We start from the raw sequence: 26479 nt of genomic DNA on the forward strand, positions 1-26479 counted from the left end.
TAACCACTAAATTACTTACATCAATTAATGAAAACCCTATTCAATCAATTATTTAATTATAGAGTCACTTAACCTTTTAATTGGGATAAGTAGTGCCCTAGAGACTGTTATAAAAGTCCTGTGTCTTGAGAGATTCACCTTAGTGATGTTTGGGAAGCAGACACTGTAACATTGCTGTCTACTTTTTGAAACTTTTGTTCTTTATTCTCTTTAATACAATATATGTAGTATAGCTAAAGCATCAGCATTAGCAAACACTACATTAAGGAGGTTCAACAGCATTGATCTATACTCCGAGGAGAAAAAATGAGGGCAAATCATGGTACGGAGCTGCCAGAGGACTTCTGGATTCCAATCCCTCTGGATACTAACAACATCACAACACTCAGCCCTTTCCTGGTTCCCCAGGATCACTTGGGCGGCTCGGGCATCTTCTATGCCCTCGCAGGATTTATGTTTTTTGTATTTGTGTTTGGCACTGGCATCAACGCTCTCACCATTGCATGCACTGTCAAATACAAGAAGCTCCGGTCCCACCTAAACTACATACTTGTGAACTTGGCTGTGGCAAACCTTCTTGTGGCCTCTGTGGGCTCCTTCACTGCCTGCTGCTCCTTTGCATCTAGATATTTCATCTTTGGACCTCTCGCATGCAAGATTGAAGGTTTTATGGCAACACTTGGAGGTAAGTGCAAGCAATGTTCAAATAACATTTTAACCTGACTTTCTCTTACTGTAATAAAAGTGATTTGAAACAGGAACTAATGATTTAATGAATTATCTGTGTGTCATTACAGGAATGGTCAGTCTGTGGTCTCTTGCTGTGATTGCTTTGGAAAGATGGCTGGTCATCTGTAAGCCACTTGGTAACTTTGTATTCAAGCCTAACCATGCTGCAGCTTGCTGCATCTTTACCTGGCTGTTTGCTCTTATTGCCTCACTTCCTCCACTGGTTGGATGGAGCAGGTAAACAACACACAGAGAAATTCATCTCACAAACAGGAGTTTGGTATGTCTACTCAATGGCCTTATGATGATCTATCTAGGTATATTCCAGAAGGTCTTCAGTGCTCCTGTGGACCAGACTGGTACACCACAAACAACAAATACAACAATGAGTCTTATGTGATGTTCCTCTTCTGCTTCTGCTTTGCTGTTCCACTTACGACCATCATCTTCTGCTACACACAGCTGCTGATTACAATGAAAATGGTAAGAGAAAAAGGTTCCACACAACTAATGTGACATAATGGAGAATTTCAACCTTAAAACAATAAGGCCAAGATCATTTTGATGGTTGATCAACTTACAACAGGGTGAATGTCACCTCTGACAAAGCCTGAGCAGCTCTGCATCACCTGTATTGGCCCTATGGATCTTCTGGTTTCGGGTCCGTGCCTCAAAAACAACTACAACAATCTACTTTACGGCATACATTACAACTGCCCCGGTGTTTACTTTTGCTCTGCTAGTGGAGTGATACTCGACTGAGGGTGACCTGGTCCTGTTACTGTTGGACCATCAAGAAAAAGTGTACTAAGTGTAAATAGTTTGCTTGTCATCTTAGGCTGTGTTATTGTCATTAGTGTCATCTTGTCCTCTTGTGCATCTAGTTCATAAGCAGTAGGTTCTATACACTATGTTGAAAAAGCAAGCTACACAAACTAACGCACTATTGTTCCTTTTTTTCGGGGTTAGTTTTCATTTCTAATGTATTGAAAATCAACGCAATCATATTTGTATAAAATGCTATAACAACAACTATTGTTGCTGATTTTAATTGATTCAGCTCTCATCTCATCTCATCAACAGGCAGCAAGGGCCCAGGCTGAGTCTGCCTCCACTCAGAAGGCAGAGAGGGAGGTGACCAAGATGGTGGTAGTCATGGTGCTGGGCTTCCTGGTGTGCTGGCTGCCTTACACCACCTTTGCTCTTTGGGTTGTGAACAACCGTGGGCAACCTTTCGACCTGAGACTGGCCACCATACCCTCATGTTTCTCTAAAGCCTCCACAGTCTACAACCCCATTATTTACGTCATCCTCAACAAACAGGTATGTTGTGTGCTGTGAGAAAAAGCTTATCTGATACAGACTGCACTTTTCTTTTCTTATTTTACTTTACTTTTGTTTTATCCCTGGTAACTGACTCTCCTTCTAACCACACACCTCTTATAACTGTCTACAATAGTATCTTTTGCAGCATTTTATATCAAAGTATTCTCTTGTATTAAGCCAGTCCTATTGACTATGCCTTGTATTGTGTAGTAGTTAAGTTGTTTAAAAGAATGACTTTTTTAGCATTTAACTTGGGAAACTACTTCATATGCAGAAGGTAGAGTTGATGCTCTAGGGCTTTAGCGTTCCTAACCATAACGTATTGTACCATGTACCATGATGGAAACACGGCTCATCAACACTTTGTAGTGCCTGTCTCAAGGGAGAAGTTTAAAACCAGGTCCAGGATGTGAGGGGTCTGCAGAGATGTTTGCTGCCTGCTACCCTGGACCTGTACAGGTTCTTGATGGAGGGAAGGTCAGCACTGATGATCTTCTCTGCAGACCAGATTGACCATTGTAGTCTGATCCTGTCCTGTTTTGTGACTGAGCCAAACCACACAGGGATGGAAGTGCACAGGACAGACCGAACAATGGTGGCGTAGAAAACGACCTGCAGCTCCTGTGGCAGGTTGAACTTCTGGATTTGTCACAGGGAGTGCAGTCTCTGCTGGGCCTTATTCCACACAGTGTCAACATGTGATGACAATCTCAGATCCAAGAAGATGGTTACTAGGAACCTGTGGTGCTCCACAGTATTATTGGACCAGCAGTGTTATTGGACCAGCTGATCCACCCTCGCCTTGTATGCAGACTGATCACCACCTGAGATGCAGTCATTTGTGTAGAGGGAGAAGAGCAGTGTTGATGGACTTTGACTGCTGTTGCCTCTCAGTCAGGAAGTTGGTGATCCACTGACAGGTGGGGCCTTGCATAGCGAGCTGTGTGAGCTTCTGGTGGAGGATATTTGGGACAATGGTGTTGGAAGCCAAGCTGCAGCCCATAAACAGGATCCTGGCATACGTCCCTGGTTGGTCGTGGTGGTGCAGGATGTAGTGCAGTCCTATATTGACTGCATTGTTAGCTGACCTGTTTGCGTGATTGGCAAACTGCAGGGGGTCCAGAAGGGGCTCAACACCAGTCTCTTCATGACCACAGATGTCAGGGTGACTGGCCTGTAGTCATTTAGTCCTGTGATGGCGGGCTTCTTGGGTATCAAGATGAGAATGGAGCATATGAAGCAGGAGGGCACTCCACTCAGCTCCAGGGATCTGTTGAAGATCTGTGTAAAGATGGGTGCCAGTTGGTCAGCACAAGCTGGCAGGAGGGAGGCACACCATCAGAGCCCTCTGAGACACAGGGTTGTGGTGGGATGTAAACACTGACATAAAACGAGGAAAACTCCTGCAGTGAATAAAAGGGTTTACAGTTTGTAAGAAATTGACTTTTCTAACGCCATGACATCAGTACACCAATCTTTGTTTGTGTAAAAGCAGATTCCACCTCCTCTCTTTTTCCCTGTGAGCTCCGCACTCGAAGCCCGGCATCCGAAGTGCGCAGTCAGGGATTTCATCGTTGTACTATGTTTTTTATGTTGCGGAGCAGCAGTTTGCACATTTTATTTGCCAGGGAGCAGAAGTTCAGCATTTATTAAAACCATCAATATCTTAGCGATCGGTGAGGTACCAGCTGTTTCTGCACCATAATTCAGTACATGTTGCTGTTCCATACATTTTACACACAAACAAAGATAACATACATTCACCTTCTGGTCCCACACACTGTCCTTCCGCCAAGAAACACGTATTTACAATGTAATCTTTATTCATTTTGGCCGTAATCTGATGGTCTAAAATTTATAATGCAATGTTTGTGATCACTGAAGTGTTAATATTGTAAGAATGCACATTATGAGCAGCATTGTGGTACATGGTCTGGATAAATCCCCTGTCCTTATGTTACTTGGGATGTTGGTTTATTTACGGGGGAGGAATTTTCTGACTTGGGGTGAGTCTGCGGTGCACAGTACCTGTGCTGTTTTGAAATATTTTTGTTGGCCATTTGTCAGTTTGGTAAACTGGCACTACTTTTTCTACAGAGCAAACCACGCTACCATCCTGAGGTAGAGGTGGACTGCCAGGCCCATTTGTCATAATGCCATCTTAACGTTGCCTCAAAATCAAAGTACAGTCTAACAGTTTCAGTAATTTTTTTTCCCTTTCAGTTTCGCTCATGCATGATGAAAATGCTTGGGATGGGTGGAGTTGAGGACGAAACATCAACAACATCTGCAGTGACTGAAGTCTCCAAAGTCGAGCCTGCTTAGACACATCAACATCGACTGGTTTTCCGTTCCACTAATTATTTGTCCATTGCAAATAGAAATGGTTGAAAGTATGTTTTTTCATATAAGAACGCGTCTAATGTTGTAAAATAACATAAATAATCTGTAAAATCTATAAAATAATAATAAAAAATGAAAACAGCACATTCGTTGCATGATTTGTACCTCATGTATAGATGACATTTATAGGCATTTATGTGTTTCGCCATGACTGTGGTGGCACGTCGTCTGTCACTCTCTGCTATCCTGCTCTGTTCTACACAGTGGTCACGGTCACAATTGTTTGTTGTGTTGTGACTTTTTTTTCAAGTTCAATCAGAGGCCCCCAGAATCTGTGGCCCATTTTCTTCTTCTTTTTTCCTGTTGTTGCTCCTCATCCTTGTCTGTGTTGTTGGCATTCAGATTTTTGCTAAAGCCCAGTGTGTACATACTAAGTGAACTATTCTGTCCTGGATATTGCTCAGAAAGAGTTCAGTGCGCCAAGAGACATAACATGACAACAACATTGTTCTGGTACAGCGATATGAATCTGCATGTTTTTGTTAGTGCATAATGTGCGTGTAATGTTGTAGGTGTGATGGTGTGTGATCTTTGAAACAAAGCTTTAAATCCCCCCCTTGAGCCAATTTAGCTGAGCCTGTAATGTTTAAACTTCCTATAAATGCAACTTTACCTCCCAATCGCAGAGACAAACCTCAATCTCTCATTAGCATTCACACCACAAAGATTATTTTGTGCAAAAATCTTTTTAAACAGACCTTGATTTTTAATTTGATACAAAACTCAGGAAAAATGAGGGGAAATCGTCCTGAGGAGTTCCCAGACGACTTCTGGATACCAGTTCCTCTGGACACCAATAATATCACATTATTCAGCCCATACCTGGTTCCCCAGGACCACCTAGGTAGCACCGGACTCTTTTATTCCATGTCAGGTTTAATGTTCTTCCTTTTTGCGGCTGGTACAGGCGTCAATACACTTACTATTGCATGTACTGCTCAATATAAGAAGCTCCGGTCTCATCTGAACTACATTCTGGTGAACCTGGCTGTGGCAAACCTGCTTGTCTCGTCTGTGGGCTCCTTCACCTGCTTTTACTGCTTTGCCTTCAGATACATGATTCTTGGTCCTCTCGGGTGCAAGATTGAAGGATTTACAGCAACTATTGGTGGTAAGAAGCAGCACCACTTGTACATTACCACCAGTATTTTTCCATGGCCATGTCTGCCTTGATTCTTAATCTTAATGGGACTTTTCCTTCATTTAATAAAGCTTGAATTAAATAAAAATAAAGACTAAATATTTGTGTTTTTGTGGGTGAGATACATGTGCTGATTACCTGTAAAGTGTAATTGCAATAAAAGTAGAATCCCACAGTTCTTGAACCTAATATTAATATTATGATAACAATAATAATAAGAATAATAATAATAACATGTTCTGAACAACACAGAACGTACTTATTTCTACATAATAAGCATTTTTGTTAAGATCTGTTTATTTGCATAAAAGAGATGTGAGTACTTGTTGTAAATTGTAATCAATAATGTCTGTTATAAATTGGTGCTATAGAAATGCAATATGAGATGATGAGCTGAGAGCCATTTTATTATGTGTCTTATGACTAAAGTGTTAAATACAAAACTATTCCAGAAAGTATTTGGTCCTAATCAAAAGTGTTAAAGTGTTAAATAAACGTTTTAGAGTAATTTTAACACTGAAAAAATGTGATTTTATAATTTTTGAGTGCTCTTTAATACATTTTGCAAGTCTGACCCTTTTAAATCTCACAGCATTATACTATTCTGCTTTACTATACTATACATACTCACTCTCACTCGTCTTCTACCACTTTATCCTCCACATGTGGGTCGTGGGGGTGTGCTGGTGCCAGTCCCACTATACATATTACAGTATATTACTAAAAACATTAAACATCATTGTAAATTGGCGAGTGTGTTGGGATTAGTGTCAAGTCAATCTTTAATTATAAAGACATTTTAAAATAGCAACAATAAGAAGAAGAGTATACTGTGTTAGAGGCCGACTGATATCTAATGTGTAATGTATATACAGTATATCAATGTATGACTTTCTGATTATTCAAGGTATGGTGAGCCTTTGGTCTCTGGCTGTCATAGCTTTTGAAAGATGGCTGGTTGTCTGCAAACCACTTGGGAACTTCATCTTCAAACCTAACCATGCCATTGCTTGTTGCGCACTCACTTGGGTCTTTGCTTTGGTTGCTGCAGTTCCTCCTCTGACTGGATGGAGTAGGTCCGTATATAAAGACCAAACACACAACAATAATCTTAGTTATTTTTGCTTATAGTCCCTGAACGTTCATGGATCCACTGTCGTTGTTTAGGTACATCCCAGAGGGTCTGCAGTGCTCCTGTGGACCAGACTGGTACACAACTAACAACAAGTTTAACAATGAGTCCTATGTGATGTTCCTATTCTGCTTCTGCTTTGCTGTTCCTTTCTGCACCATTGTTTTCTGCTACTCACAGCTGCTGTTCATGCTGAAATCGGTAGGAAACATCTAACATATCTCACGTCACTTCACATAGATTTTGTGTAGTTTCTTGGATAAAATTGATATGTGAGTATGCAAATGTGGCTGTACTTCAACAGGCGGCCAAGGCCCAGGCTGAGTCTGTCTCTACTCAGAAGGCAGAGAGGGAGGTCACACGGATGGTGGTGGTCATGGTGCTGGGCTTCCTAGTGTGCTACCTGCCGTATGCCTCCTTTGCTCTTTGGGTTGTGAACAACCGAGGGCAAACGTTCGACCTGAGGCTGGCCACCATACCCTCCTGTCTCTCGAAAGCCTCCACAGTCTACAACCCTGTTATTTACATCCTCCTCAACAAACAGGTGGGTCCACTTTCACTTCAATGTATACTGCATTTACACAGTCACAGCATTTGAGTGCTCACAGAGAAGGCCAACAGCACCCTCTCATGGTGGCAGTCAGTACATACTGCATACATAATTGCAATAAACTCTTTAAAATACTGCTACTGCCTAATGCTGCCAAATGAACATATTATTTATTGGATTTGATTTGTTTTAGGTTATAATGATGTAACATCATTATCTATATATTCAGAAAATAAAGAAATTAGATTTTTACTTACTGAGTAATGAGCGACCTGTAAACATCACATTGTAATTATCATTATTATCATTGTTGTTGTTGTTGTTATTATAATAATTGTTGGTGTTTTGCCTTTCAGTTCCGCTCATGTATAAGGCAGATGCTTGGGATGAGCAAAGATGATGATGACATGTCATCGACGAGTCAGTCAGTCACTGAAGTTTCTAAAGTTGGGCCTGCTTAGATTGTCCACTGTTACACACTGTATATACGACTAAATAGAAAAATGCAATGCCGTAGGGAATTATTAAATTCTTACACATAAAAAGTGATATGCAAAAAAAAGCCAAATAAACAATTCCAGTGAATGTTTTTACTCTTCTCGTGTATTCTGTCAACATCAGAAAAGAAATGCTGACGAGAAATGGCCTTCCTTCATCCTGGTAATCACTGTGTAACACTTCTGTTCAACTGCTGCTTAATGCAAATGTCTGACAACTCAGTGCATTTATGAATGTACACTGTAAAAAGAACATTTTACAGTAAATAACACTTTTTGTTATTTAAAAATGGAAAAATTACAACTATTATAAATAACTTGTCAATCATTTTAAGGCTTACGGCAAATTATGTATACTTCTGTCTTTTAAAAAAAAGTATAACGTTAATTATGTTTATGTTATGCTTTTAGAGTGAAAGACTGTAATTGAATATCTATCTGACGTTTGCTGGAACTGGCGAAGGGAGAAGCCAAAAGCACAACAACGAGGCAGGCAAGTTTGTGGAGGAAAAGGCAGTTTACTTATGGCAGAGTCAAAACCAGGAAATCAGTCAAAAACACAAACAAATCCAACAAGGGGCAGGCAGGAATCCGAAGTCCAAGGCAAACTAGAAATGCTGGGATGCTTGGCAGGGGCCGAATAAAAATGGGGTACATATACGCAGAGGGACTAATGAGCACATGGACTGCAGGTGAGGAGATGAATGACAAGACATGGAAACAAATTAAAAAGAAAAACAAAACTAAGAGTTAGTGTAACTACGTTACTATGATACACTAAGCTAAAGTTGCACCGTTCTTCAGGTTCTGGTTCTTTTTTCTGACATCTTCAGCCTCTGGACACCCAATCAATAATGTCACTGTGAGTACACACATACTAATGAGTAAATGAAGAAATGGTAGCATAGCAAGAGTCCAAGCAGGCCATAGTATAAGTGAGACTAAACCCCTTTGTCTCATATAATATAGTGTGGTCTTAAACATGTTCATACAATGCAAGCCATCAGAATAACACAAATATTGATTTTCTATTCAATTCCATTCGACTTTATCCTCCACTTAAGGGTCACCGGTGGAGTTGGAGCCAATCCCAGTTTACGTAGGACAAAAAGCGTTGCACAACCTCCTCACATTCAGCTGCACACCGTCCTGGAGCAAGCTGCAGTTCACTGTTTGGTGAAACTAGTCCTGTCCATAAAAGTTGTGAACAGGACTAATATTTATATCTTAGACACAGAAAGGGCCAAACAAAAATATTAGCAACAGCACCACTGTGTGGTCCATAAGATAAACAACAGTGATGGAACAAAGGCCCTTTTTATACTTGCAAAAAACATATTACAAAATAGGACTCAAAAATCTCTTAAAACAAGGTGCAGCGCACCCGTAAACTCACCCGCCACTTTATCACATCAGGTACATCTGTGCAATCAAATGCTATGCAATACAACAACTCTGCTACTACCACATAATCTTTCTTTAGAAAAGACAGTGGTGTTCAGTTTTGAGGTGCTGATTCATCTGTGTGTTTTTTAACTTGATTGAAATGTATTGTGCGTTGTTGGTAAATAAAAATATTTGGGACGAACCTAAATAAATTGCAGATTAGAGTCCTTCTTTTTAAGAAACATGGAAGAAACACCAGGAATACAGGCAAAGGAGCAGGGTTAAAGAGGAACCCAAGTCAGGTGACAGTGCTCACCCCTCAGTCATCATGTGGCTTTTATACAAAATGTGCCACATTATTAGGCCTATGTGTAGTTTGTTGAAATAAATGATAATGCATGCATTTTTAAACTATAAAATTGCTGATAGATTGGTCAGATAACAGGGCCAATGAGGGTTCAGAGCACTGGGTCATGGTTCTGGCTTAATACCAGTCTTTGCAAAAACAGCTTTGACCTCCACAAATAAATAAGATAAATAGCAAGATAAAAAAGCATGACAGCTAGTGCAAGAGAAGTAACAAAACAATTTCAATCTACATTGTTCAACATCAGGGAAGGTTAATGGCCACAGCAGCCAATAACTTATGGCATGTTTCCACTAGCACGACCCTCTCAACCTTGTGCACCAGCTCAGGCTCCTTAACCACCAGAGAGGTGACGTTCCATGTCCCTATAGTGCCAGCTTCTGCAGCTGAGGTTCGGCCCGCCAAGGTCCTTGCCTTCGGCCACCACCCATATAATGTTGTTGGCTATCTTTTTGCCAGGAAAGTGAGTTGAATTATTGAATTGCTTTATATTGGGCCCAAGAGGTGTTTTACGCTCCATAACCAACAACCTGCAGTAGTATGTAGCACTGTAACTATCTTTACTTGCCCTACTCCACCACTGCTACCTCCACCATCTTGTGCCTGTCCACCAGTGCATTATCCTGTGCAATAGTTTATATTGTATTGTATTTATATTCTTTACTGAGTCTGCTCATTGACAATACTGTGTATTTATTCATGCCTACCTGCACTATCTACCTGCTACATGCAATATTCTCTAGCCTTCATTCCACGTATATCATGCTCTTTTTCTTGTACATAATGCACCTATAGTTAATTTAATTTTTACCTTTCTTTAACCCTTGCTTGTCTTGTTTTGACTACTTTTGCTGTCTGTCCTAACTGTTTCTGCCGCTGTAACGAGTGAATTTGACATTACATTACATGTCATTTAGCAGACGCTTTTATCCAAAGCGACTTACAATAAGAGCATTTAAACATTTGGGTACAAACAAGTGCTAGAAGTAAGTAAGTGCTCCAAGTATGCCAAACTAAGCGAGCGCTCGGATAAAGTTGACCGCGCACAGAAGGGAGGGATTGAGAGTGAGCGTGCAGCGGTCTGCTCACTTGACCGCAGTGGACCGGGCACGCAGCTGGCTGTGGCTGGCCGCTGCGGCCGCGAGATGGGAATAGCGTTTTAAGTCGGCACCTGAGGCAACGTGCGACTGTTGCCCGCTTGTTGTTGCATTAGACAATGTTCGAATGGTCTCTGCCGACGCCTAAATGTTATTTAGTAAAGCGGCAGCTTCTGTTAGACCACCGGAACGCTCCTGAAACGACATCTGCGCTGCACTTCCTCTTCAGAGCCGCCTTCCGTTTACACTGAAACGCCTTCCGTTTTCACTGAAATCTCAGTAGTGTGTATGAGAGCGTTTCATATGTGTGTATGAGAGCGTTTCATATGTGTGTATGAGAGCGTGTCATATGTGTGTATGAGAGCATAACATTTCATATGTGTGTATGAGCATTTATATGTGTGTATGAGAGCGTTTCATATGTGTGTATGAGAGCATAACATTTCATATGTGTGTGTATGAGATCGCTTCATATGTGTGTATGAGAGCTGCTTTCCCCATATGTATGAGAGCACAACATTTCATATGTGTGTATGAGAGCATAACATTTCAGTTGTGTGTATGAGAGCGTTTCATATGTGTGTATGAGAGCATAACATTTCATATGTGTGTATGAGAGCATAACATTTCAGTTGTGTGTGTGAGAGGATTTCACTAGTGTGTGTGAATGGTAATTCTAAATAATGTCCCTGATAGCCCTTCATAGTTATTATTGCACGTTAAAATGAACAATTGCAAACATGCAAATACAGGTATTGAGCACAGAATATATATTTTTTGCTCAAATGAAATTATGTTTTGCTCGTGTATCATTTCTCTTCAAAATATAATTTATGTGCTTGCAAAATATATTTTTCCGTGCTCAAAATCTCACATTGTTCCCTCACGAATGTGGCCCAAATATAATGCCATAGGTTTTAGTAAATGTTGTTGTATTTCAGTTCATGTTGTGTTTTCCTATTCGTTGTTGGTGATTTGCACCTCTGGGCCACCGTACATGTACCTATAACAGTGGAAAAAAGCAGAAAAAGTTTTCAGTTTCAGGATCTTGTCGAGGTGAAGTCCTACATGAAGTTCTTATCTAAAGTGTGAGCCAGTCACCTGCACAACAAGTACACTTGAAATAACACACAGAGCAACAGATTAAAATAACCATGGTAGCAGCTTTGAACATCAGCTTTTACCTGAGTTGACCGGTTATTCCGGAGAGATTAAAGTATTACATAGTGACTATGCCAGAAGTAATTACTCTGTGTTAATGTGTTATGTGGAAGAACCTGAGTCTGTAATCAGCTTTGGTCTGCTGTACAGGAGAAATTTGAACCTTTTTATGTGCAGACCAGACTGTGAGAGATGCTGCAAGAGTCTCACTCACAAAACCTTGATATCTTATGATGCAATTACCAGTAAATGATAGGAATAAGAACAGAGTGCAGGCAATCTTTTTGTTTGGGTCCAAACACATCATGTTTCATACTATGGAGGACTTCTGAGGGCACTTATCCAGAGCTTACTTGCAGATGCTTGAAAGGGCAATCTCACGGTCTTTCTTAAACCTAAAACATAAGTGATTTTGCTTGTGGTGTTTGCCAGTAACTACATCTGCATCAGAGTTAGACTAAAACACAAGATAGATATTGAATAATTAAGCTGACTCTTTCAACTGCTGTCAAGTTTTCAAGCCACCAATGGCCACAAAAAGGTAAAGGGAATGTTGAAGAGTGCATGTCTCTGAGCAATTTCTCTATCTCCCACACTGAAAAACCACGTTTGAAAGAGTTGTGGAGGCCACATGAGGGAGAGATGACATAAGAAGACAGGTGTTACCACGTGTTCTCGGAGTAGCATAATTACCATCATTAGAATGTTCACAGCTAACTTTGTTGGCATATTTTGCTGAAAGGTTTGTTTTCCTGGAAAAAAGAATAAATCCTCATTCAGATTATTTGTGTAATTGCATTCCCTGTTCTTTACAGGAGAAGCATAGTTTAAGGGTCTGGTCCTCTTCACCAGACTCCTCCAGTTGAGCCAAATCCGATTCTGCCACCATTGTATATGTTTCATCATTTATATTTTGTTTGCATACTGTGCAAGACATTATTTTAGATTTGTCTAAATAGTCTTTATTTTAAAATATTGATAAATATTGTCCTTTGTGAATAATATAATTATCCGGCACTCCTGTGGACACCACAGTTCAACAGTAAAGACTCGTGCGGAAAGAGGCTGAGTCGTTACTGGTTTCTAGTAACGACTTCATTTACTACAACTACACATGTTAGAGTTACACAATAAAAATGTTGCAAGGTAAGACCATCATTCTGCTATTGTCATCAGTCAACAGAGTAGCTTAGTAGCTCTGCTTCTGAAGTCTTTGTCAACCTTTTTCTCCAAATGAAATCACTTTTCCTCTAATAATACTAATGAAGCAACACTACAGGCTGAATTGATACTTATTTCTAACATCAAGTGTTGATGCATCAGACTGGTGTAGTGTGGATGCATCAGACTGGTGTAGTGTGGATGCATCAGACTGGTGTAGTGTGGATGCATCAGACTGGTGTAGTGTTGATGCATCAGACTGGTGAGGATGCATCAGACTGGTGTAGTGTGGATGGATCAGTCTGGTGTAGTGTGGATGCATCAGTCTGGTGTAGTGTGGATGCATCAGACTGGTGTAGCGTGGATGCATCAGACTGGTGTAGTGTGGATGGATCACTCTGGTTTAATGGATGCATCAGTCTGGTAGTGTGGATGCATCAGACTGGTGTAGCGTGGATGCATCAGACTGGTGTAGTGTTGATGCATCAGACTGGTGTAGTGTGGATGCATCAGACTGGTGTAGTGTGGATGGATCAGACTGGTGTAGTGTGGATGGATCACTCTGGTTTAATGTGGATGCATCAGTCTGGTGTGGATGCATCAGACTGGTGTAGTGTGGATGCATTAGTCTGGTGTAGTGTTGATGCATCAGACTGGTGATGGATGCATCACACTGTTGTAGTGTGGATGGATCAGTCTGGTGTGTGGATGCATCAGTGGTGTAGTGTTGATGCATCAGACTGGTGTAGTGTGGATGGATCAGTCTGGTGATGCATCAGTCTGGTGTAGTGTGGATGCATCAAACTGGTGGACTGGTGTAGTGGATGCATCAGACTGTTCAGGTGTAGTGAGGATGTCTGGTGTAGTGTGGATGCATCACTGGTGTGGATGCATCAGTGTTGATGCATCAGACTGGTGTAGTGTTGATGCATCAGACTGGTGTAGTGTGGATGGATCACTCTGGTTTAATGTGGATGCATCAGTCTGGTGTAGTGTGGATGCATCAGACTGGTGTAGCGGATGCATCAGACTGGTGTAGTGTTGATGCATCAGACTGGTAGTGTGGATGGATCAGTCTGGTGTGAGGATGCATCAGTCTGGGTGATGCATCAGACTGGTGGATGCATCAGACTGGTAGTGTTGATGCATCAGACTGGTGTAGTGTGGATGCATCAGACTGGTGTAGTGTGGATGGATCACTCTGGTTTAATGTGGATGCATCAGTCTGGGTAGTGTGGATGCATCAGACTGGTGTGATGTGCGTGGATGCATCAGACTGGTGTAGTGTGGATGCATCAGACTGGTGTAGTGTTGATGCATCAGACTGGTGTAGTATGGATGCATCAGACTGGTGTAGTGTGGATGGATCACTCTGGTGTAGTGTGGATGCATCAGTCCTAGTGGAGCACTGTGATGCATCAGACTGGTGTAGTGGATGGATCAGACTGGTGTAGTGTGGATGCATCAGACTGGTGTAGCGTGGATGCGTCAGACTGGTGTAGCGTGGATGCATCCGACTGGTGTAGTTTGGGTGGATTAGTCTGGTAAAGTCTGGATGGATCAGTCTGGTGTAGTGTGGATGGATCAGTTTACTGTAGTGTGGATGCATGGTGTAGTGTGGATGGAATTCTCAGCTACTCACAGTCAGTCAATACTTTATACCCAAAGCTGTGTCATTGATTCACACATTATCAGGTTGGTTTGTTATTCATATTAATAGCAGATGCTCGCATGCTCCCGTTACAGCTTACAATACCATCATTTGATCAAAACATGTTTTGATGTGCGTAACAATTGCATTTTTAAACAACAATACTGAGCTAACTAATAACAATATAGCCACTTAATGTTCTGAAACACACAGTGGATTATTAATAGACAGCGTCCAACATGAAAAATGCATTTTTAATCCCTGTATGTGACTTTGAATGAACACTAACGTAACGTCGTTAATGAAAACTCAGCCCACAAGAAGATACAAGGTTAATAAGAGGTTTGGGGAAGTAAGTACTGTATCTGTTCACCTCAGTTATTCTCATGTCCTGCCACTCTCTCAATAATCCATCTGTTCTCTTGAGAAAGTTTGAGACTACACATTGTGGCTTCTTCTTCTTATGCATCTGATACAGTGTCCTGTATTCAAAGACAAAAAAGAAAGACAACATCGTCTTTCACACAATGGGAAGAAATAATTGTAAATTAGGACTAATGAACAATAATTTAAATTAACTTTTGTGGATAAAGGTGAAACCTTAATGAGATACTGTACATTTATACATGTGTTATTATATGTAGCTTCACTGTAGCCTGGCTGGATCAGCAGAAATTCTGTAGGAAATTCGCATGTTGATGTCTTCTCATTGGTCTCAAATCCGCTCTTAAGGCAGCTGTTTGACATCTGACACTGACACACACCTCTCCGTGTGCCTCAATTTAGCGTTTTTTTGTTTGTGTGTCTGAGACAGAGTGTATACAAGACGTCACTAAATTCAGTAGTTACTGTCCACTCTCATCCACTTAAGACATGTTAGCTTCCTGAGAAAACTCACAAACGTCTCATGTTCCGTACAGGCACATGACTTTGACTGAGCTTCCCTCTATATAACATGACCATGTCTATCACGCTGTTAAATCGTGCCATCCCGAAGAGCTGGCCGTGTCTTTTGAGACACATTGGTTATAAATCCCCTAAATGCCCCCAGCATTGCACCTCACATGAGGACAATGACGTCAGTTGCAGAATCCAATGAGTGCAGAAAATCCTATACTCTGAAATGACCCCTCTTTCCGGAAGGATTAATGGTATCTTTCTTCTCATGTCAACTACTCCAACTGTCACAATTACACTTCTGTGGCTGTGCACTTGTTCACTTGTGCTACTTTAAGACTTGGCTATTCTCTCACTCACTGGGGTCCACATGAACATACACACACTACCATACAAAATATCAAAATGCACTTCCCAGATGAAGTTATTTCTATGCAGTATATAGAATATACAGTATGTTAATACATGTTTGGGTGTGAAATGTGTTATTTTCCTACCAAGCATAAGAAAATAAGCATTTTATTTTTTAGCTGAGACACAAGTTCATCACTGTTTCATGGTTATTTTGAAATTCAACATTGATTAATTCACATGCAAGATTGCACGACTGCTTCAAATTTAAATTGTGTGTTAGTTAAAGTTCTAGTGACTAATCTGTTGATGGAAATCTGTTACTAATCTGTGGATGGCAAGCCGCTTTCAGACAATTAACCTAGTTAGCAGGTTTTAGCTGACCTTTAATTACAGTTCAAAATATGTGTATTGGTTTGCGACTGAGTATCACTGCCAAGCAACACACAGTGGCTGTGATTTGGCTGAGCTAATCCTATCAGAGATCTCTGATGCACAGGTATATAAGCTAAAGTCAGATGTGTGGCTCCAGTCATCCACGGAGGTCAGAAGTGACAGGAAAGGCCTTCTGAGATCACAATGGCAGAAGAGTGGGGAAAACAGTCATTTGCTGCCCGGCGGTACCATGACGAAACAACAAGGGGATCTGCCTTCGCTTACACAAACAGCAACAACACCAGAGGTACAGTATACTGCAATCTTATTTTCTCAAGCATTTGCTGGAAATGCTCATTTCACCAAGTCAGAGACTTCAGTAGAATTGACCCAAACAAAAATGTCAACCCTAAGCAAAAATGTTGGCTTTAATTTACCATTATTACCATTATTTAAGGTTCTCCAAAGTCAGTATAGTGGAAAATTATACCATTTAAATATGACAAAGAAAATGTTTAGGTGATGTTATTTACACAATTACATACAAAACAGTCATCAATCAATCAATAAATAAATAAATACAATTAATTATGGGCTAACGAAAAATATGTATACTTGTGAGACCACATTAGATTCTAAATAGTAAGACTACTAGGAGACAATCAGCAACAATATTGCTATTTCCCCCCCAGATCCATTTGAGGGTCCCAATTACCACATTGCTCCTCGATGGATTTACAACGTTGCAACAATCTGGATGTTTTTTGTGGTCGTCGCATCAGTCTTTACCAACGGTCTGGTGTTGGTGGCAACAGCAAAGTTCAAGAAACTCCGTCACCCACTGAATTGGATCTTGGTCAATCTTGCCATTGCTGATCTTGGAGAGACAGTTTTTGCCAGCACCATCAGTGTATGCAATCAGTTTTTTGGTTACTTCATTCTGGGACATCCAATGTGTATCTTTGAGGGCTACATTGTCTCTGTTTGTGGTAAGTAATACTCTTTCTATAACGTTACCGTCAAAGACCATTTTCTTTGTTATGTGATTAGAGCAAAAAAAAAATCCCCTTTCTGAGTATCCTACCATTTCCACACAGGAATTGCTGCTCTGTGGTCTCTGACCATCATCTCCTGGGAGAGATGGGTTGTTGTGTGCAAACCTTTTGGAAATGTCAAGTTTGATGCCAAATGGGCCTCAGCTGGAATTATCTTCTCCTGGGTCTGGGCAGCAGTGTGGTGTGCACCACCAATCTTTGGCTGGAGCAGGTAACCTGCAGTTTATAGATGTAAAGAAAAAAACATGAATTCATGAGTGGAGAGATCATTTAAACATTCTTTTGTAATAGGTACTGGCCTCATGGACTGAAGACTTCCTGTGGGCCTGATGTATTCAGTGGAAGTGAAGACCCTGGAGTGCAGTCCTACATGGTTGTTCTTATGGTTACATGTTGTTTACTTCCTTTGGCTATAATCATTCTGTGCTACCTTGCCGTCTGGTGGGCCATCCATTCAGTAAGTAACCTGCAGTTTGATTCGCCAACTAGTGAAGTGGATCACAGCCAGGCTGACTCCCACACTGCACTGATTTGTCGATGACAGGTTGCCATGCAGCAGAAGGAATCAGAGTCAACCCAGAAAGCTGAAAAAGAAGTATCCAGAATGGTCGTTGTCATGATCCTGGCATATTGTTTCTGCTGGGGACCTTATACATTTTTTGCCTGCTTTGCTGCGGCCAACCCCGGTTATGCCTTCCATCCTCTGGCTGCTGCCATGCCGGCATACTTTGCCAAGAGCGCCACCATTTACAACCCCATCATTTATGTCTTCATGAACCGACAGGTGGGAACATGAAACATGACAAGCTTTCCATTTTTCCAAATGAAATGTGCTTGATGTCGATTTTTAACACACTATTTTATTGTTTCCTCTCAGTTCCGCACATGCATCATGCAGCTCTTTGGCAAACAAGTGGATGATGGTTCTGAAGTGTCCACATCAAAGACAGAGGTCTCATCTGTGGCTCCTGCCTAAACCTCCATCTCCATGTTTCCTGTTTGAAAGTCAAACTGAGAACCATTGTGATGTGTACAGTATATGTTTAATGTTACATTTCTTTTCTTATTTAGTAGATATAGCTTTCTGGCAAATGAAAAAGCAAAAAATATTCATGAAGAAAAATAATCATTGTATCACTGTTTGTTTTTTCTGATGAATATAAAAAAAATATCAAGCATATTGAGGTTGTTCATTGTGTTCATTATGAAAGATTGTTCATCACTGGTGTGAATATAACAGAAAACAGAGTTAAAATACAAATATTAATATGGGTTATAGATAGCAGTGGTTCAACGGTAAACCTGGATGTGATATCAAACATGAATGTTGGAAAAAGTTACTGACTGAATTTGGGATTCATTCTATAATTCTAGGAGCCCAAAAATGCAGATCATCCACCTTGATCCAGTTTGTCTTTCACCTATGTAAAGTCGATGAAGAGTGCTTGATATTAACAATTCAAATCAAATCCAGTCAAGTGATATCCTTACTTTCACCTTACCAATGAAATGAAAGCTCAGAAAGCTGAGCGCATTAGTATAATTAACAAACACAGCTACATTCGTCTATTGTTGGTGTGCTTTCAAAATTGGAGTTACTAAAAATAGAACTGGCTAAAATACATTATTACCAGTTTCTCAATGAGAGAAAGCAGCTCAGCCCAGGTTTTTGTTAGTTTAATTATAATTAATAAATACCATAAATATCAAAGAGAAACCTGAGTGACTGTAAATTTCTTAAAATCAGTCACCCATTGTCATTAACCCCTCTTACTCCAAAACCAACAGATTTTATATTTATTCACTATTTTGCACTTTATATTCTCATCGTGTCTCTCTGTAAATAATGTAATAAATATATATACTTAAATATATATATTTAAATATATACCTTATTTATTCATTTTTTATACCACACCACTTTTTAAATCATTGTTCTTTGTTGTCCTTCCAGTTGAATGTCATGGTATGTTCATGTTTATGTATGTTCATGTTTACGTTTAATGTACAGTGTGTGCTAAGGATAAAACTGAGTCATATTCCTTGTATGTGTTCACATACTTGGCCAATAAATCTGATTCTGGTTCTGATTAAAACAAAAACGTAGTATTATTATTATTATTATTATTATCATTACTATTGTAGACAGGTTCAACAAAAAGGCCACGATTCGTACAGCTGTCTTGATGTTCTATTTTCTTCTCCTTCGCCGTCGACATCAATAAATCATAAGACACCGTGAAAACTATAAATACAAACATAAAAGTCCATATGAGTCCATTGAGGTTTATTTTAACAAACCAAACATTAAATACATATGACAATTAATATAAGTATAATTACCGTGTGCGCCTCTTGAACACAGTGCAGAAAACTTACGAAATCCTCTTGTCTCCATGACAGTTTTCCCGCTTCTGACCCACAATCCCTCAGTTTAACCTCAAACTGACCCTAGTCATGTGAGCATGCACTTCAAAATAAAATGACCTTACTTCAAGGTATTTAAGTGAGATTAAAATTATTATACAGACATAATTTAATTCACTTATGCATAAATGTACAGCCCTTTTGTCTCCTATTTATTAATGTTAACACTTAAAGAACTCCAGTTTATAACAATGAAATCTGTCTCAAAGACAGTTACAACTATTATTATTATTATCATATTAGTAGAATTGCTAACCTTTAGAGCCACTCTCCACACCAGATGGTGGCAGTAATTCATCAAATCGTTGTTTGCCAACCGCCACAAAAAAAGTCATGAAGAAGAAAGAAGACGCCACCCACTTGCCGTGCACGTGAATCAGGGAGAAACACACGAGTCTGAAGCTATGTCCAAATCTAGTATGTATTTTACTGGTGTCGACTGATTGTACTCCCTGGAAATGTTGTTTTCTAACGGTTTCTTCGTTTCCCAGAACAGAAACGAGCAAAACGTCTCGGGTTTCTGGAGAAGTTTAAGGTAAGTTAGCGCTGCCTGCTGTGGCTAACTGTAGCAGCAGTAGTGTTTGAGTGCGTTATTACATCGCATTTCTTTCCAACAGTCAGTGTCCATTTAATGTTGTACATCGTTTGGATTGTAAAGAACCTCTACATTTGACATGAGTTACTTTTCTCTGCTTCACTTTTTCCTCGAACTCTGACAAATGTTGTCTAACCATCTCTAATATTTACTAAGCAATAATTAATGACATTTCTCGAAATAATTAGTGCTATCAGCACCGTAGATTACCCGTAAAAATGTGTCATGCTGAGAATGTTTGTAAAACGTCAGTGTCACTGTGATGAAGCCTGTTCAACAGAACCAGAACTTGATCCCTCTCTTCTCCCACTCTGGCACTGCATACATTGATATTAAATCTATATAATAACATGCATAATATGCTCCTATGTCATATCAGTGTCTGTGATGACTTTTCCGTCTTTTAATGGCCGTCTCTTTCATAGTCATCATGTTTATTATATGCATTTGTGAAATACACCAATTAGAAATTAAATATGATCTATATTGATTAATTAATAAGTGTGAGAGTGGATTTCTCACCCTAGCAAATAGCTGTCTAAATGTTGAGGGATTTGAATGCTAAAGATTATCTGTACTGCTTTATTTATGTCTGTCTGTATATTTGAACACCTGATAATGACCTGACAACCACATCCCCGTTATAGGCGATTTCATTGTTTCTAACTCATGTAAATGTCATTCAGTTAACATTAAAAACTAAAGTCAAAGAAAGAAACCAGGTCTGAAATGAAAGGTACTAGCTGTGTTTTAAGTGTGGAATATTTTATACAGTTTAGATATTTTATAAGAGTGTATTTACGGTGTATTGTCACTCTCTCACAAACATCTCAAAAGAAAGCCTTTCATGAGCCCAGAGAAACAACCTGTGTGCAGCTATGTATCCCCATATACAGTATCTCTTATATTGGGATATAGTCTAAAAATATTGAGATATTATTTATAAGTCATATCAGCCATGCCTTTAAGCTCAACAGAAATATTGATGTGATTTATATCACAATATATATCAATATCTAGTTCCCTTGATGACAGTGCAGGATACATACAGGTATAATCCCAGTCGTAATGTAAATAATCACAGAATTTGACAGACATAAAGCATCGAAGCTGATGGTGCCTGAGACTTTTGCACAATACTGTACTTTTTTGTTCTTTTCATAACTGTTGATGTTTCTGCTTACAGGCCAAAGATGGAGGAAAGGGTGATACTTCAGGGAGGAGCAAGTCTTCAGAGCAGTCACCTGCACAGCATGTCGGCAACGCCAGAAAACCAGAAGAAAAAAGGAGGCAAAGGGTAAAAGGACATCATGTGTGCTCCTGTCTGAAATGACATTGCTTTGTTCTTAAGGCTAATCAGTTCAAATAATCTTTCCAAATTAGCTGCAAGACCTCCAAGAAAAGCAGAGGATTTCTAGAGAACAATTGCTGATGAAGAGGAGGAATTTGCAGAGCTTTCAGAATGACATCCTACAGCGACAGAGAGAGTTTGAACAGAGGGTAAATGTCAACCAATTTGGTTGAAATTGACCTCAGTTAGAGTCGGTGTGTACCACGCAATCTGCTCATGTGCTGATGAGTACTTTTCTTTTGCTCTCAGGAGCTGGAGATGCAGAGTTTGGAAAAGCATGTCAACTTTGAAAATGAGAATTCAAGAAAGGCATATTACAGAGAATTTAAAAAGGTATTTAGCCACAGCTCTCGCTTTTGCTGAAAATTAGAATTTATCAAACAGATGTGTTTACAATAAGTTGTACTTGTTGTGAATTTATAGGTAGTGGAGGCTGCAGATGTCATTTTGGAAGTTTTAGATGCACGTGACCCTCTGGGCTGCAGGTGTCCTCAGGTGGAGCAGGCAGTCATTCAAAGTGGAACCAACAAGAAGATCGTTTTAGTACTTAACAAAATTGGTAAGTGAGCTTAAGATTTAAGACACACACTAAATCAGTCGTGCCTCTGTTACAGGAGCGCTCACTCATGCTCATGCATTAAAAAAAACCAAACATTGTACAACTTGAAACTTTGAAAATACCGTGATCGAAGTCTTTGTTCATACTGCCCAGAACTACAATGTAGTGGTTTTATTAATTGTGTCACATGTTTTATTGTTCTAGATCTGGTGTCAAAGGAAGTCGTGGAAAAGTGGATTAAGTATCTTCGTAATGAGTTTCCTACTGTGGCTTTCAAAGCGTCTACTCAGCAACAGAACAAGAACTTGGTATGCACTTATTATATTTCTCTTTGTGTAATCGGAAAATACTCACCCTCATTCCAAATGTTTAAAAGGGGACAGCTCATGTTTTTTTGAAGTGTAGTTGTATGAGGCACTGATTGTGTTGTGCATGCTCCTGGTTGCCCCTGTGCTGGGATTTAGCCTAGGGTGCTCGCTCAGACTGTAAATATGTCTGCCAGTGGGGGGACAAGAGACTTGTCTCATCAAATTTACTCCTGCGTAATTCTGTAATACTCCATAAACACAATGTCCCATGCTGGCAGAATATTTTTATATATTTTTTGTTGTTAAACAGATTTGATAAAGTTGCTATTGAAAACAGTAGAATTAAGGAATCAGTATCAAATTCAGATACTGATACGATATCAAAAAAAGGTTACACAATACCAAGACCGAGGCCAGAGCTCGTTAGGCGAGCCTTTTGTTTTTTTTTCTTGTGTCCCTGCTGACAGCCTCAGTGTCTCAGCTGATTCCCAACACAAAATCTTCAGGTGCATAGAGTGCAGTTACAAATCACTATGTGTCAGTACCTCACATAGCCACTCTTCACAAAACCTGAACTCATGTTCGTATTACATTAACACTATTTTTCCTTTCTGACATGGACAGAAACGCAGTAACGTCCCAGTGACACAAGCCACCACAGAGCTTCTAAGTAGCAGTGCTTGTATTGGTGCTGACTGCTTAATGAAGTTACTTGGAAACTACTGCCGCAATCTGGACATAAAGACCGCCATCACTGTTGGTGTTGTAGGTAAGTTATGCATATGTCATTTCAACCAGTTGAAAAGCAGACAAAAATATCTGCATGCATTTAAGCGAGCGCACACGGCTGCATACACACATTAAACTGCACTTCTCTGTCATGCTCATTCATTAAAAAAAACAAAACTTGTATACTGTGAAACCATAGACGATTTGGAAAATACCGTGATATAATATTTTGGTCATGCCGCCCAGCACTAACTAACTAACTAAACCTACACATGTATGCATCAGTAAATAGATAGATAAAGGAAATCATGATATTCATGTCTTTCTTTTAAAGAAGCCATAGCATGGTCCTATCTCACTTATATGTGAGATATGGAGGTGTACTTACAAACATGAAGTCGTTTTTATGGTCAAAAACCTCCTAGTCGCTGCAATCGAGCCCATTGTAAATGTCTAATCACTGACGCTCTCGTCAGCCATGCAGTTTCAGACCAAAACCACACCCGCAGAACACGGACTGTCTCATGATTGTCCGGCCAACAAGAGCTTTCCCACTGTCCTGTAATTGGCCAGTTACCTGGAAGTGACGTAATTGGCACGTCAGCTCTCAGACCCGCAGCTCCTCCTCTGGAAAGGCGGATGCACCACTAGCAATTATCAAAACATTGAGTAATGCCGTCGTCATGACCTCTCGCCGTAATCCCTTACGCATTTGATCCGGAGTCTGACCCAGAGTCAGTAGACACTGTGACAAGTGAACCACCTCCATCGCAAAGACTGCTGCAGGACGCCTGTAGCATGGATAACTTTAAATTGTCTCACATTTATAAGGGAAATGCATTTGTGGGATGACCCCTAATATAATGATAGGGGAAACACTAGAGAAATCAGTTCAGCCTCTTCTGTTTTTTTTAGGTTTTCCTAATGTGGGCAAGAGTAGTTTGATCAACAGTCTGAAACGGGTACGAGCGTGTAGTGTTGGAGCGACTCCTGGTGTCACTAAGTAAGTATACAGTCATTGTCATTGTTACCTTGTTTTCTACCTGTTTGACCAATGTTTCTGATGGATTGCAGATGCCTTCAAGAGGTGCATTTAGACAAACACATAAAGCTCCTCGATTGTCCGGGCATCGTCATGGCAACTTCAACAACCGATGCAGCAATGATTCTTCGTAACTGTGTGAAAATTGAACAGCTCGTGGATCCTCTTCCACCTGTTGAAGCAATCCTCCGACGCTGCAACAAAGCCCAGGTGTGTGAAGAGGTTAACAAAACATGTGATTTATGCTTATTTAAATGTTATTTGAAAACTGCAGTGTTCCACTATTTGTTGGATTACAGGTCATGGAACACTATGGAGTTCCAGACTTTCACACAGCTCTGGAGTTCTTGGCATTACTCGCCCGGCGCCAAGGCAAACTAAGAAAGGGAGGACTGCCTGACACTGATAAAGCAGCAAAGAGTGTATTATTGGACTGGACAGGGTGAGTAAAATTGACTATCCAAGTTAAAAAATGGCATGCTGTGTTTTATTTACTGTGTTACATTGATCATGCAATGTTTTTTAGAGGAAGAATCAGCTACTTCACACACCCTCCAGAGACACACACTCTCCCTACACACGTCAGCGCTGAGATTGTTACAGAGATGGGTAAATCATTTGATTGGGATGAGCTGGAAAGAGGAAATCAGGAGGTTCTTGCAGGTGAGTTAAAGAGACTGTTTGGCCAAACTGGCATCATTGAAAGTGCAAAACAACTAATTTGCATGAACAGTTTTCACCATTAGTTTGAATTTTTTTCCTGCTTTATTTCAGACTCCTCGTGCCCTGATGTTCAAATGGGATTCTGCATAGAAACCACTGGAATGACACAAGGTGACCAGAGTGAACCTCGCTTCCCTGACCTGGAAATGGGCAGCGGCAGTATGGAGAAGCAAGAGTTATTAAAGGATGAAACTGAATCTATGGAGGATGGCCAGGATCCAGAGGTAAGAAGAAAGCTTCAGATTGTTTGTTGTGCCCTTAACTGTGGCTAGTTATGATATTCTTTCTCATCAAAATAGTTTGGACCAATGACAGTCGAGATAGCATCTCAGAAAGTGAGGACTGATGCTGCAAATGATGCTGCACCCAGAGCTCCGAAACTGAAGGATATCGTAGATGTAGATCCTCTACATCAGGGCCAGGCTCTCCTGGCTGCCAGCAAGAAGAGGAAAAAGCAGCAGAAAAGAGCAGGTTTGTCATTCCTTCAAATCCATATTATTGTCCTTGATGATCATTTAATTTACTCAGTTCTAATTAGCTTTGCATGCATTCACTAGCTCCTTAACCATCACAACTCCAGCCCAAACCCTAAACTTGACCTTTATGGCATATTTCCACCGGCTCTACTCGCCTCGGCACGACACAGCATGATTAGGTTGCATCTCCACTGCAAAAAAAGTACCTACTTAACATGGGCGGAGTCATCACTGCACGGCTGAATGAAACTGCGGTTACTTTGTTTAATACGCGACACACACACACACACACACCTTTTGTCGCTATGTTTAGCAACTTTACAGACTCCTGGTTGCAGACCGATCTTTATTCACAAAATGACGAGTGACAAATCTAGCAACTTTTTGGCATAACCCTAACTACTTTCCGAGAAGGAAATGGCCATTTCTGCCTCATGACTGATCTTCATCTAGAGAGGGTCGGTCAAGTATTGAACCGCGCTGTGTATATAATCGAAAATAATGATTAGTCAACGACCAAAACGATCATTGGCAGACCTGTTCATTTTTCTTTTCCTTTCTTCAACAGACAAAATTGCCACAAAGCTCTCAGACACCTTGACGTCTGCCATGGACTTCTCATTTGCTGAATAAATATAAATAAAATAAAGTAAATTATGTCTTTTCTTAATTTGTTGATTGGAAACGGTAGCTCGAAGGTTGCGGGTTTGATTCTGGGCTCTCCATGCTGATTGAGATTATGAATGTGTATGTGTATGAAAGATGAGTGATGAAAATGTGCTGCACATAAATGCACTGTATGAAAGTGAGTGAATGTTTTTTTGTGATTCAGACTTTATTGATTTTTAATTCTTACAACAAACAAAGGCAAAATTAAGATACACAGCTGTATGCGTTGACAATGAAATATCAGAGTAAGGGCACTTATATAATTCTATTTTAATAAAATAGAATTATAAGGAAAAGAAAAAAAATATATTTACGTATAAA

The 26479-nt window shown here is 40.2% G+C and overlaps 4 protein-coding genes across 4 annotated transcripts; all 4 read left to right on the forward strand.

Annotated features, from left to right (window-relative positions):
* The first annotated feature begins 133 nt into the window (after nt 1-133).
* On the forward strand, nt 134-4509 carry LOC122767666 (blue-sensitive opsin-like). The gene is made up of 5 exons (XM_044023087.1): nt 134-685; nt 798-966; nt 1047-1212; nt 1813-2052; nt 4279-4509. Exons 1-5 carry the CDS (start codon nt 307-309, stop codon nt 4378-4380), a joined length of 1056 nt encoding a protein of 351 aa, XP_043879022.1. The 5' UTR covers nt 134-306; the 3' UTR covers nt 4381-4509.
* Nucleotides 4510-4572: 63 nt separating this feature from the next.
* LOC122767665 (blue-sensitive opsin-like) lies at nt 4573-7870 on the forward strand. Its single transcript, XM_044023086.1, has 5 exons — nt 4573-5569; nt 6507-6675; nt 6767-6932; nt 7036-7275; nt 7638-7870. The coding sequence occupies exons 1-5, from the start codon at nt 5041-5043 to the stop codon at nt 7740-7742; spliced, it is 1209 nt and encodes a 402-aa protein (XP_043879021.1). The 5' UTR covers nt 4573-5040; the 3' UTR covers nt 7743-7870.
* Nucleotides 7871-16371: 8501 nt separating this feature from the next.
* Nucleotides 16372-18619, forward strand: LOC122768144 (red-sensitive opsin). Its single transcript, XM_044023912.1, has 6 exons — nt 16372-16531; nt 16917-17213; nt 17322-17490; nt 17571-17736; nt 17824-18063; nt 18157-18619. The coding sequence occupies exons 1-6, from the start codon at nt 16429-16431 to the stop codon at nt 18253-18255; spliced, it is 1074 nt and encodes a 357-aa protein (XP_043879847.1). The 5' UTR covers nt 16372-16428; the 3' UTR covers nt 18256-18619.
* Nucleotides 18620-20050: 1431 nt separating this feature from the next.
* Nucleotides 20051-26143, forward strand: gnl3l (guanine nucleotide binding protein-like 3 (nucleolar)-like). The gene is made up of 15 exons (XM_044023053.1): nt 20051-20123; nt 20198-20241; nt 21488-21598; nt 21685-21801; nt 21902-21985; nt 22076-22211; nt 22416-22519; nt 23144-23288; nt 24164-24251; nt 24323-24500; nt 24590-24732; nt 24817-24953; nt 25065-25237; nt 25313-25484; nt 26058-26143. Exons 1-15 carry the CDS (start codon nt 20111-20113, stop codon nt 26120-26122), a joined length of 1710 nt encoding a protein of 569 aa, XP_043878988.1. The 5' UTR covers nt 20051-20110; the 3' UTR covers nt 26123-26143.
* The last annotated feature ends 336 nt before the right edge of the window (nt 26144-26479 follow it).

This window comes from Solea senegalensis, linkage group LG4 (genome assembly GCF_019176455.1).
Source record: "Solea senegalensis isolate Sse05_10M linkage group LG4, IFAPA_SoseM_1, whole genome shotgun sequence".
Taxonomy (NCBI): domain Eukaryota; kingdom Metazoa; phylum Chordata; class Actinopteri; order Pleuronectiformes; family Soleidae; genus Solea; species Solea senegalensis.